A 14130-nucleotide genomic window follows, 5' to 3' on the forward strand; every position below is an offset into this window, starting at 1 on the left:
ATGAAAGTTACTTTGGTGTTGCATGGTTGTTTGTAAAAACCACAAGCTTACTTGATGTCACAGACTAGCAAAGTCATCACCAACACTCTGTTGAGAGGGAGTCTGAAGTAATCAGGGAGCAATGACCCTGCAATCACAGCTTGACTTGTGCAACAGACCCACTGCACTGAATTTTATTTCCCCTTAAGCACTGACTATTCAATTATTTTAGAGGACCACAGTGATTTTAGTCATGTGGAAATGACTATTTTTCATACTGTCAATGGTTTCTCTATTTTAAAGCCATCTAATATGAGCTGTTGTATGACCCATGTCACAAAATGTCAGCCCCTACAACTGGGATGCCAGTTTGTGGCATTTATTTAGAAAGACATGTGAAAATAGAAATCAACTCTGTAAGTGATGGAGTAGTAACCACAACCACTTTTCCAGATATTTTCTGCCTGCACTACTAGATCCCCCAAGTTGTTGTTTTCCAGACTAAATCTTATCAAATTATGTTTTCGGGGGTTTCTTTTCTGAAACATGAACAAGAAAAGATTTCTTTTATCAGTATGACTCAAACTTTGTTTTTTTCCATAAAAGCGATGTAGCCATCCTGTGCTGTGTACAATAGTAGTAACTAAGGTCCCACTACTGGAACAAGCAACCTCTCTAGGCTCAGACACAAAGCTTCAAATTATCAGCTATAGCTCGTTCAAAGGACAGCTTTGTCTGGATTCCACTGTAAGGCAAAAGGTCTGGGTGCATCAGTGGTTTTGTATGATATTTCTCCAGACTGACTGTCTTCCTTTGGCTTCCCTGACTCACCAAGTAACCTCAGGCAAGTTTCTAACCCTCATACAACTCCATTTCCCACACATCAAAACAAATCCACAAAAGCAAAATACATGTCTCGGATTTACACCTCTGATACTTGAATTTGGCCTCCTATTCCTATTTCAAGAGATAAACTTCCTACTTCTACATAAAAAGATACTTATTTATGCCTTTATGTGGGGTAAGTCAAGTCAGTAACATATATTTTATATACATATGAGACACAATGGGCTCTTTGCAGCCCATGTTAGGCACAGAAGAGTGACCACTCATGACACAAACATCCATAGATCATACACTCATACCTGGGCTATTTATTCATTGTCTCAAATCTCACAGAAGTGACCCTTAAAAAATCTCACATGGGGTTGTTCTTTGGGTTGGGTTCAAGTTTTGAGTGTTGTTTTTTTTTATTTTCAGTCCTGGATGAAGCACTCATAACCTCAGATCAGATTTATGTGCTAAGACTTCCAGTGTTATTCTTTTCCCTTATTCTGTCCAGCTGACCCCAGATACAGAGAGATGCAGAAATACTAATGCTTATTTTAATAACAGAGTAAAACTCTTTAACCCAGAGCTGTGCATGGCACCACTGTGCACATTGCCCACCAGCAATGAGCTGCTAAAGAGATTTTGGCTAATAGTTGCTTCCTTCTACTTTTTTCCTGGCAGTGGATCCAGTAATGCCCACAGCAATACATTCCCAATTTCCATGGCTGATCTAAACTTGCCTCATCTAGAAACTGCTCTCATGAGGCACACAGCTACAACCTGGCACTGTGCTACTGGAAATGCACTGTGCACCTGATGGGCTGGAAGACATTTCTGCTTTATATACAGGTTAAGCTCTGACCTTCCAAACCACATTTTGGCAACTGCTTTGATTGGATAATTATAGCCCTCTGAATCCAGCCAGCCCTGTAACTTTTATTGCAAAATTATAGATGTCCCATACAGACAGCCTCTCTCTTCCAGATGTTCTTGTTTGGGTAGGCAAGGTTTAAGACTAGATTTGCAAAAGGACTCATGTTGGTCTTACTCTGTTCTCACTCCAGTCATAAGATCAGAGGACTGGAATAGATTTCCTGGGGACAGAGTTCAGCTTCCCTCTTTCACAGGCTATGAGATTATAAACCCCTGACCATAAAGTCCACAAAAGTTTCATCACTGACTTCAGTGGAGGAAAAGCAGTTTTAGTTCTGAGTTTGCAGGAAAATGTAACATTTTATATAAGGAAACAGATACAGAAGTACAATTAAAAAACCTAAGCTAAATTTAGAAGAAAACTCATGAAGTTGCAGAGGTTAATATGAGGTTAAAAAGCTGCATAAGTCAGATCTCTGGGTTCAGTATGCCTAATTTATGTTTGAAAGACAAATTTGATCTTAGTTCTGAGATTTGTGAGCCATATTCAATAGCCCTGATTCAAACTCAAGACCTGCTTAGAGATTGAACTCAGTGCTTTATATTCCCAGTGTAAAGAGGTTTTTACCAACAAAGACTTCTAACCTGTCTGCATACCAAAAATCTCCAAAACTAGCAAATCATTGGAGTGGACCTGCAGAAAATATACTCTCCCTGAAATATAACTGCTTCTCATTTTTGTCCATGTAATGATATTTGTATAATTCGAAACAAGTAATTTTCTTTAAACTACTGCACAATAACTATAATCACATCTCAGGAAAACAGGTCCAAAAACTAACAACTGTGTTATTTATGGCCTTTAGCAGTGAGGAATCTTGCTATGATCCTGTTGCAGGAAGCTTTCTACGTCCTTTAGGGGTGCCAGTTATAGTAAGTGATAGAGTAATGGGATATTAAAAAGTGTACCAGATATTTATCCAGGTTTAAAGTAAGATGTTTTTAAAAGGCTAAAATCCTCACATTTACAAACAGAATACAAATCAAAGTTAAGACCAAAGATAATTCCACACCAGAGGTCCGATTTGCTGTGTGGGAGCATGGTAGATCTGTCCCCAAAGATAGATTAAAAAAAGGCTTTCTTTGTTTCACTGCAAAGATCTCTCTGAAAAATACTCATCATTGTGGGAAACCAGGAAGACAAATGATACTATTTATCAACATTGTCAGCTACATCAGCACTTGTACTATCATTGTCTCTGTTGAGAATGGAAACAGTCCATGTGCTGATATAGCCCAACGGGAAATTTATTCCCATGCTGAAATATCTCATAGCCACTGCTCAGTCTTGCCTCAGGGGAAGGACTATAAATCATTAGGGGATCACAGGAAGTAGAGACAGGAAGGACCTAATAGATCATTATATCCATATGCCTCTGTGGTTTCTTAATTAATTATTTGATTTGCATGGAATGGGAACAGAGCCCATATGATCTGTATACAATTCACAGGGAAGGGACTTCATTTGCATCTCTCTGGTGGCTGCAGTCTGCTCTATGACAGGGCATGAAAAAAGTTGCTCTTGAAAATTACTTTTGCCACTGCAGATTCAAAGGTCCAGAGATTTTATGATGATTACTGCTAATGAACTTCTTCAAAAGCCCAGACTGGGGAACAGAAGGAAAACAAAACTTTCTCCATCACCAGAGCCTTTCAAAGGTAAATGAGAGTGGTCCAGAATGGCATGAACCGTCTCCCTCTGCACTCATGGGTTTGTACACCCAGCTTGTTCCCTAACCTGGTCCTCCTCCACTGAGGATACATCTTCCTTGTGGCAGTTTCCCCCACCCAAGTCTGAAGGGAATGAACGCTGGACTTGACAGAAAGGACTGAGGTCCATATCCTTTGTCATCAGGTCTCCTACCTCCTTCAGCAACAAACCCATATTTTCCCTGTTCCTCATTTTGCAACCCACGTACTTGTAGAAAGACTTTTTGTTGAGACTATTTCTCTTGTTTTATGGTCCTACAACTCCTCTACCCTCTCTATTGAGAAGAACAATGAATAAAACAGGCAAAGCATCTACTTCCCACCAGACTGAAAATAAATCTATTCTTCTGGATTTCTTCACAACATGTTGGGACTGCAAACACCAGAGATTTTGAATGGAGCAGCATCCCTATCTGCAAAAGTGCTAGGCACTGTCCTGAGCTTTGCAAATTTGCTAACTAGGAGATGAGGCAGCCAAGGGCATTAATTGTCCAGTGAGATCTAGGCCTTGATGGTGCTCCAGTCAACTCAGACTCTAGACTGGACATGACATTAACTTCACTATTCCACAGAGCCTTCTGGTAAAGTATGTCAATTTAACTACCTTTCTGATCTTTTGATGGAAAATATTATATTTATATATATATATATATATATATATATATATATATACGCTTACATGCACACATAGATATATATACACAGCAGTGCCCTTTAAAGGGTAACATTGTCTCACACTCACCATCCGGTTACCACAGGGCAGTCACAGTAATTTAGTATTTTTCACATGAACATGCATTACCACAATGTACAAAATTCATTCACTTTTCTGTGATGCCCAACTCTAAAACAGTTAGTCTTCTATATCATGTGTTAATATAACTTATATAATCATAAAGAGTTTGGAAACTATGTTTTTGAAAAGTTTCCAAAACCTCTGACAACATGGCACAGATAACAATCTGACCTAAATAACCAGGCTGGTACGTTTACTATCGAAATGAGGCAGAACAAAAGGACAGATGATGCCCAGTTGCATTTTGAATGTGCTGCTGCACCCACTGGTGTCAGACTCAAAGTCTACAGGATACTGCTGCTAATTTGTCTTTCAGGCTAGTTGTGGTCTTTGTAATTCAGTGACTTGTCTTGACTGCTGTCTGTCCTCAGGACCACAGCTCTAATCCAGCATCCTGCCTCCTTGTGGGAGGCTCTGTCTGCTTGGGTTGCTTAACCAGACCATTGCAAACCAGAGACATCCCCTAGTTGCTCTGCATTTGGAAGGATGACCTGGATGTGGATGTGATAGATCAAGGTTAGTCCTAAGGGTAAGATGAGCACCTCACCTGCTGGGGTTAAGTTTTGGGCAGCCTTTAGAGTAGAAAGTAAATGACAGAAAGACCTAATTTCCTTAAGTGCTACTTAGGTCACTGTTTTTCTACACTTAAGCAAGCAAAAATATAAAAGGAATATGACAAAATTATGACTAAGCTTCACTCGGGGAGAAAGAAGGCTTTAGTGACATGGTTTTCTCCACCCCACAGGAAAATCAGTTTGCAAAGGAGTTGAATTGCCCAACCTACACATTACTTCACCAGTTCTTCAAAGAATTTCATAAAAATTACTTCTGCTTACCTATGAAGGTAGAAGTTTTCCTTCTATTACACTATCATTAAAAAAGCACAAATTCTACTGATAAATACAAAGAGTCTGAACTTGATCATGACTGGTGGTCAAGGATATGATGCTAAAACAGATGATAATAAATTCTAAACTCAATATTGAAAATTCTTTGCAAATATCAACCACCTCCTGCTACCCCATTTGCATATGGTTTGAGGAAAGACAGATACAGATGTTAAATATTTGTTCAGGTCAAACAGAAAATTAAGGGCAGAGATTGACAAGACTTCTCAATTTTCAGTTTAACTGGAGGGTTAAACTGAGTTTTCTAATGATCAGTCAATTTGATTCCTTTCCATTGTACCCAGCATTTAGCAGGTATGCTGTGTATTTCTGGAAAGGACACATCAGGGAAATCTGCAGCTGTTGACAATTTGCATATATTCTTAGGGGGAAAATAGCCACAAAGCCCTGAAAGGCAGCGGTTAAATTTCACTTTTTAAGAGGATTTGCCCACTTTTAAAATAACACATGCAAGTACCATAAGATTCATTATATCCATTGAAAGTGATGTGACATCCACACTTACAAATAAATGTCTTCATCAATCATGACAAATATCTTGCCTCAGTGAAGTCATGTGGCAGTGAGTGTGAGATGTTAGGTCAGCATTGTGGATATGACAATTCTTCCATTTAAATGATACACAATTAAAAAATTTAATAATCACTTAATAATCTTATAGGGAATAAAAACATTTCACTATAGTGTGATCTTTTAGTAATGCATACAAACTAGAGGATGTTTCCCTTTTTTTTTTCCTTAACACATTTATGCACTTACCACTTTCTGGCCTGAGAGGTAAACTAACAGGTGGACACAGGTTAGGTGTGGTGCTCTTCAAGTCAGCTAAAAGGAGAAAAAAATTATACCTTTGAAAACAATTATACTTGGAAGTTTAAAATGGAATCAATACCTCAATATTTCCAGGTTTAGTTCTGGGATCTGGGTGTTGCATCATCTCACCGCAAACACCAAAAGCTGCTTTGCTATCTAAGCCTTTTGAACTGCTAGAAGAAACCAGACTTCCCTAAATTTCCATATTTTTAAACATTCCTCCAAACACTTTTTGAAAGACAGTTATGAACTACTTATTTCAGTAGTTTTGTGGGTTTTTTCCATGCACCCCTGTGCATCTGGGCATCTGCACCACGAGAGACGTGAAATTTTCTCTTCTTCCAACAAACTGGAATTTCTCAAAATAAGAATTTGAAGCAAGACTCCAGTACAACACTTTCCAAATTAAAGTTCAAAGAAGAATTCATCATTTTCATACACAAAACTTCTCATTTGCTAATATTTCCCATAAATAATTTGTAATCACAAAAAACAAACAAGAAGTTTCCCCTGTGCATTCATATTTTGTAAAACAGTTGGGCTAATCAAGTCAGTCATAAATTCTCTACTGAGACATAATAAATGACCATCCCTACAGAAGCTGAAAACAGGTCAAATTTTCCATATTTCTAAAAGCTCTGAGGTTTTCCAATTCACAGCAGTGAAGCATTGGGATTACCTGGAACTCTTTAAAATGCTACTCTATGTCCTTGCTGACCAAGCTGCAGCACGAAGGTGGAAGCACAAGTACCCTCCTAAAACACAACTGTGGACTAAAGCAAAAGATGCTGCTTCACGCTAATGCCCCACTGCCCATGGTAAATCACTCCTTCAGATTTCATTCATTTTCCTTTTTAGCCTCGGAGCCTTTTGGTTACTTTTCCTGGTTCCCAGACCCTCAAAACATCAGCACAACTGATACAAATTTTTGTCTGTAAATATCTCTATTTGCATAAACATCTGTGCCTTGTTTTGTGTTACAGTGGAAACACATCTGAAGCTCCCTCACTGCATAAGGAAGTGTCACTGTCTCTCCTAACACTCCCCATTTTGCATATGTCCCAGGCTCTACTTCATCATCCCTGTCCATCAAGTGAGAAACATCCTTTACTTTTGGTTCATGCTTTGCCAACAAGAGGAAAAACAATTCCAAGAAATGGAAGTGTATCTACCCATCTGCTGTCTCCTCTTCACCTTTCTACCATTCTTTACCCTTACCCCTGGTTGCCTCTCAACTTCCCCTGCCACCAGTTTCCTGCCACTGTCTGCTTTATCAGGGTGCTGTTCCCTTTCTCTCAGTGACAGACCCTCATACCATCCCTCTCCATAAGCTCCCACAGTGCTTTCAAACTCTGTGTTGTCTCTACCCTTTAACAAGGACTGCCCCAGTAGAGAAGGACATGGATGGTCCAGTGGGCTTGAAAAGCTCAGGACTGAGTTCATATTTCAAACATAGAGTGTGAATGAAGGTTTTCTTTATCAACACTGTAAAACACAGCATACTGCCACAATATCTATCCATCTCTACACAGCTTTAACTGGACAAATCTTTCTATGACATGCCCTGGACAAAATATAGCCACACTTTGGGCCTCCACTCTCCTGTCAGCTATCAGCCTTTCCACAAGAACTAAGGAAATGTAAAAGCAGGACAAAGTACCCCTTATTCAAATTTTTTCCCTGATTCTGTCAACATCACCAGACCTGCCCCTGTGGGGCCTCTCTGCTCTGGAGTTCAGCAAGACTGTGCCTATGTGACTAAGCAACAGGTTTGCATCCCATAAAGGGGGACACAGTCAGGCAGGTAATTGTTTTCCTTATTGTTTCAGTCATGTGAAATCAAAGCTTAACAAGGCACAACTAGATCTGCCCAAAAGAAGTGAGACAAATGAAAAATCCATTGAAGTCTTCAGTGGAGTAATGTAGCTTTTGTTTTGCTATGGAAAATAAAATCCACTTTGAATAAGAGTGGTTTGATTTGTCCTGAGGAAATAACCCAACAACTAATTACTGCTCCTCTGTTTAAACATGTGGGTTCTTACTGCTTGAAAAACACAGTGCTAACTTGAAATCTGGTCTTGGCCTTTTCTATATCAAAACATCCAAAAGTGAATTTTAAATTCTGTAGCAAAACCAAATCTTTTGAGGTTATGCATCCAGCCAGATGGTAAAACCATAAGCCCATCAGTGAGAAACAAAGAATGATTTCCTGATCAGGACTGTGCAATGGGGTAAAACATATTTGAATTCTGACATTGGCCAAAAGTCTCCCATACAATCTAAGAAATTAAATTTTAGCTTTTTGAGGTAATATATTCCTTTTCTATTAAAATGGAGGTTAATTGCACCTTTCTTTCCCTTCCACATGCTTCTCTGCCATGTCTATCTGTGATCCTTGCAAATGGATCCTACAGCTGGAAGCTGGAATTTCTGTACACTGAAGTTAAATAATAAACTTCAATTTATAGAAACTGATTAAAAAGGTCATGTGTCCTGCATCACTTACCAGGCTTCTGATACCAGCCAAATGGGTGTATTCTGACTTCAACATCTGGTGAATTACAATTTGAAATGTGCCAAGCACTTCTTGTTTCTTCAGCACACGTCTGGATTCCAAGGCTGTTCAGAGTCACGCACATGATCTTTCCACCTGCCAAGGAAATAAATGGTTACAGAAATGATGAGGAAATTTTTCCTCTTCCAGATAGTTGTGAGGAAAGAGAACACAGCATGGTTCCACTGAGTGTTAAATGAAATTCAACTGACTTAGAAATCAAAGGCAGGAAATACCTAAAATGGGCCAAGTTGTTGAAACTAGTGTTGAAAAATCCCAGTGAATTTAGTGTGAAGGAAGGTGGGTACCAACATTATTAATCATTATAATCAAAGATCACAGAGCATTTCCACTTAGCAAGTAGTCCTTTCAGATTGATGCAATCCTTGAAATTAAAAATCTCCGTGTTGAAACATGGCCACTACTTACATCAAGACAAAAATTCTGTCTTTCAAAGACCTACTGTAAATATTGTTATTCCTGAAAAAAAATGGAGGGTTTGAAACACTGCTAGCATTTTCACTGAAGATTCTAGATCATGTTAAAATAACTACTGAAAGTTTTCTTGACTATATAAGTGCCAGGACTGGGTGTCTGAAATATTACAGATACTAAATATTAATCTGATAAACTAAAGAGGTGTGTTTTGCATGATTGGGGCTTTAAAATTCTTAATTTCTGTTAGAAATCTTTAAAGAAACTTAAAGCCATATTAAGTTAAGATTTCAAATACTCATATGGAGGAAGAAAAACTGTTGACTATTTTTTATTTGCACATTAATTCCAATCTAAACTACATTGGATTAATTGTGCAAGCTATTAATTTTTTGACCAATTGAAAACCTTGTCTGCTCAACAAAAACAGGAAATAAAAATATGTATTTCTCAAATGTTTCAAATTCCCAAATGAATTGTAAAATCAGCACATCCTAATTACCTCAGGGAGAGTTGCTTAGCACATGACTCTTCCAAAATGAAAGTTAGACATTTTAGTGGCCCTAATCTGAATTTGGAATAAAATACTAAAATCTATTTCATTTCTTTTGACATGAGTGGCCTCCAATTTTAAACACCAGCTAAAGACTTCCTTTTTAAAAGAGCACTTCCTTTACAGTGGAGAGAAAGAAAAGTATGCCCAGAATAGGATTCAGTCACCTAAACCTTTTAATGACCCCGTAGTTATGACTAAACATCTCTGCTGATTAGAGAAGAAGCACAGGGTGACAACACTCCCCAGCTTAACCATCTCAGGGGAATAAAATGTCTTTGTTTCACTTTCTAATGGCTTTCAAGTCAAACATACTTCAAAAGTTCTGATTTCTGCAGACTAACAGAAATCCCACTTGATGTGTCTTAAGTAGCTAAATCACTAAGGAGGAGCAGATGGGGAGCTCTACCCACAACCAATCCTCCTCAAGCAGAAGACAAAAATCTGGGAGAAGAGAAACTCAGACATCCAAGAAAGCTGAAAGGTTAAGCTGTCCCAAAGTATCCACAGACATTATGTGTTTACATGCACTTTATTTCATTAATATTTAGGTTTCCGAGTTCTTTAGGCTTTGAAAAATTAACATAAAAGGGGGGAAGATCACAGAATTTAGTGATATTTTGGAAGAGGGGTTGATAAATGAGAAGTAACTAGAATTTTATCAGTTTGGATTTCATGCTGTTGGAACTGCAGCCTCTTAAGGACTCCTTGACATGAAGCTTTTTTTAAAATATCTGAGATGTGGAGTGTGTCATTGGGCTGAACTCTTAGAAAGAGTTATGGTTACACAAAAAGGCGCTAAAGAGAGATGCAAGAGATTGGAAAGGACTTTTAAAGTGCTATCCAGAGAAAAAGAATGGTAAAATTGGGATAATGAAGAAAGACTGAATTTATTTGAAAAATAAAAACAGAGGAAAAATACCTGACATCTGGGAGTCATTAAAAAAGCCAAATCCTGTGCAACAGGGGTCAGCATCACACCAACGCTCACACTCAAAAAACCTGGGAAAGGAAGAAGATTACCCTCAGTATCACTAAAAATCTACCTCTGTGATGGAGAAGAGGAGGGAGGATACTGCAGAGGGGAGAGACACTGAGAACCTGTAGGGATACCTTTCACATAAAGGCTAAAAAACCAGTATGGTTCTTTATACTGCATACACACTTCGATGTATTTTCCATATGTAAGTGGAATTTTGTTTGTTCATTATACATCTATCAGACTTCATCTAATAATTTAATTACTATTTTGATATCTACCCTAAAAATATCAGCCTGAATTAATTTGGTATATTAATGATAAGATATTTAACTGGCTAACCAGCAATGTAATAGCAATAGAAATAGTAATTATATATATATATACATATTAAATCTATATGTTATTATTTATAAATCAATTATAACTTTTCTTTAAACCATGTGTTATTTTTTTCTTCCTTAAACACTCTCAAGTACTGGTTTTGGATAAACATGTCTAATCCCCTTCACCTGTACAACGGGGTCTTGGGACTCCAGTCAGGGTTAAAACTACAGGAAAAACAAAGGAACATTCATGTCCTACCCATCTGAAACAGCTTTTTTGCTCATGTCAGTCTTATTCCTCACTGAGATTCCTGATAATTTCTGGAATGGTACACGTGTGTAGAAGCTCTTCACAGAATTTTTAAGAGTGACTGGAAGGGAAAAACAAAATTGGAAAAATCAGTTTAACTTTGTCATATATATGTACTTGTCAAGGGATCACAGGGCAAGGGTTAAGCTTATGTTTCTATGCTGGGTCCTGGTCAATTAAAAATAATTTGACAGTAAAATTTTGATGGTTAGGCCTGAAGATGAACAAAAATACAACAAGTGAAGGCTCTAAATATGAACAAAGAGTATCACCAAGGGAAGACTTCCACCTCAGGAATTTTGTTTCTGAGACCTGTATTGATGTTATGCCTTTCACAAGGTCAAAAACTGGGGTACAGCACCAGATTGGAAGACTCCAGTGTGCTCATGCATTATTCAACCCATGCTGCCCTTTGCAATCCCCAAAAGACATAACTGAATAGCTTAGTTCAGTGGACCTTTCTATTTTCCACAGCAAAATTACAGGTTCCTGTGCAGTGATAACAGGCTTGTTTGTCCAGCTTCCTTACATGAGCCCTATGTGAAAAAAACACTGAAACTCCCAAGGATTCACAGAGCAAAGATTAAAATCCTCATGTCTATAGGTCTGCATTTGCTAAAAAAATTAGATTCAGCAATTTCCATTTTTACATTACTTAAATACCATCGCAATTTTAACTGTAGAAAACAGGACTGGTGGCACTCCAATGACATTCCCATTTTGCCCACTATAAAAAGATCTAAGAGCTAGTATACAATTTAATAGAGTTACCTTTGACCTCTCTGAATTGTGAATTGCTGAGGTGGAGAGTGAAATTTGTGGGTTATACCTTTCCATTCTGAACAGAAAATGAATAACCATGCCCAGAACAGTCTGACCTGCCGTTGCACCATCATATCCCAGGACTCATCACTTATTCAGACTTTCTTTCTCAGAATCAAGAGCCAAAAGACCGCCTTGTATTACCAGGGCAGGAGCAGACATACATCCAAATATCAAAACTTGCCTATTTTACGATACAGTGCCTGTGGTTGCCAGCGTAGCACAGTTGGACAGTCTCCTGGTATTTGACTGACGCTGCTGTCACAAATCTGTGCCTCTGGATAGAGGGTACACACAAAGTATATGTCTGTAGTGTTTTGAAGATCTGCCATGCGACAAAACTCATCTTCCTGGACACAGCCTAGGAAGCAAAGTTATAAAGAGTTACACAGACAAGAGTTCCATCTCCTCTCTGTTCCTGTTCATGTTTTCAGTGCACTTAAAGCTATCCATCAGCAAACAACCAACAGTGAGAATTTCAATCTTATCTTATTAATTGTCCAAATTAATTCATTAAGTTAACTAAAAGTCCAAGAGAAAGAGGGACATATTCTGATTCTAGCAGCACTGAAGAGCAGGCGCACTCAGAGAGCACAGTAAAGGAGCTACCGCACAGCTAATAGGGAAGATAATTCCCCAGTTGTGACAAGAATTACTCTGGTATATTGGTGTCACTCTAATATTTTAATTCATAAAAATCTCTTTCTTTTTAGTAAATTTGACATACAAATTTTCTAATCATAAAAGAACTCTACATCAGCCATGATCTCTAATAATTAAAAAAACAATAAAGTCTACAGTATATTAGGAAAGTTTCACAAAAAGTATTTTTTAAGCATTCATACATCACACAAGCTATATGTAGCTTTGCTGGAATCAACAGTTCAAGCCATTTGCTTGCAGCAATTTTTTCTAAAATTTTCCCCAGGGTAATAATGTACCTTCAGAAAAGAGCCAAATCTGTCAAAGCCATTTCTTCATTACCTTGGCAATGACTCCTGTAAACTTATATGTCAATGCATAATTTTAATAGATCTACTGACCTCCTACAGTGATGTTTGTGCATTGTTTAATACTCTCAGTTTGACTAAGAGCTAGAAACTCTTCTCCATTTACTGCATGAAAATATACTTTATCATTAAACCCAAATGTCTGTATTTTACCTTCTTCTTTTACCAATATGTTATCTATTTAGAATGGTACATTTCAAGAACAGCAGAGCATTGTCTCAGATAAAAGGGGCACCTTGATGACGAATGGCAGGCACCCTTTCTGCCATGGCAGACAAAGACCATAAGGAAGAAACAGGTGGCCCCATTAGCAATTCCCAAGAAAAATTTAGGAGTCTTCCATAAAACATCTTAAAGTCCAAAGTTTCTACTCATCATTATTATAATACCTAACAAAAGATTTTACTTAACTATTATTCCCTACAGAATAACAATCTCCAAGATGTCTTACGTGTGAGACACCAAAGCACAGCTTCCTCAGCTGAGTATTTCTGCCTGAAGATCCAATACTGCTGGTAAGGGAGAGAATAGTTCTGCTCACTTCGTATCTGGCTGTTGTCCACTACATAGAAAAGATCCTTTGTGGAATCTGAGATACAAACAAACAATGCCACAAAAAGCTTAACTATGACCCAGAATAAATTAAATTTATTTATTTACAAAACGCTGCGTTTCACAGTAAAACAGCTGCAACCATTTTGTAGAGCAAGGATAAACCAAAGGCTGCTTTCCGTAACAGAGTTTTCTACCTACAGTTAGAGATGCTCCCGTAGGCAATGCCTCCCCTCTGAGCTGCACTGCACAACACAGCATTGTCAGACTATTTCCACCACTCAAAAACTTGACAAAAATCCCAGTTCCTAGAAATTAGAGGCTTCTCTCTACTTTCTCACATAACACAATATACTAACAGTGAAGTATGATGCCCCAGAGGATGTTTGCAGTTCCTTAATCAATCTAATTTTATTAATCCAAAGTACAGCATTTTCTTTATATTCCCTTGAGAAGCTTTTGCACCTCTCCTCTCTATGTTAAAAGCTTTCTTGACAAGTTTAATACCTGTTTCTGTCATTTAACCTCATTTCTCCTAGTTTATGCTCCCAGAGATCACATTAAATAACTCCTTTCTGTCACCTGCCTCTGACCTTTAGACATGTTTGCAGTGATTTAT

At 38.0% G+C, this 14130-nt stretch overlaps 1 protein-coding gene across 1 annotated transcript in view; it reads right to left on the reverse strand.

The window, feature by feature from the left end:
- Positions 1-14130, reverse strand: part of TG (thyroglobulin) — a 149160-nt gene that overhangs the window by 83411 nt on the left and 51619 nt on the right. Inside the window, exons 30-35 of the mRNA XM_071553809.1 lie at positions 13411-13548; positions 12134-12310; positions 11077-11188; positions 10435-10514; positions 8477-8620; positions 5917-5982 (exon numbers count right to left, since the gene is read on the reverse strand). Coding sequence (XP_071409910.1) covers positions 5917-5982; positions 8477-8620; positions 10435-10514; positions 11077-11188; positions 12134-12310; positions 13411-13548 — 717 coding nt within the window. The remainder of the gene's footprint in view (positions 1-5916; positions 5983-8476; positions 8621-10434; positions 10515-11076; positions 11189-12133; positions 12311-13410; positions 13549-14130) is intronic.

This window comes from Pithys albifrons, chromosome 4, assembly GCF_047495875.1.
Source record: "Pithys albifrons albifrons isolate INPA30051 chromosome 4, PitAlb_v1, whole genome shotgun sequence".
Taxonomy (NCBI): Eukaryota; Metazoa; Chordata; class Aves; order Passeriformes; family Thamnophilidae; genus Pithys; species Pithys albifrons.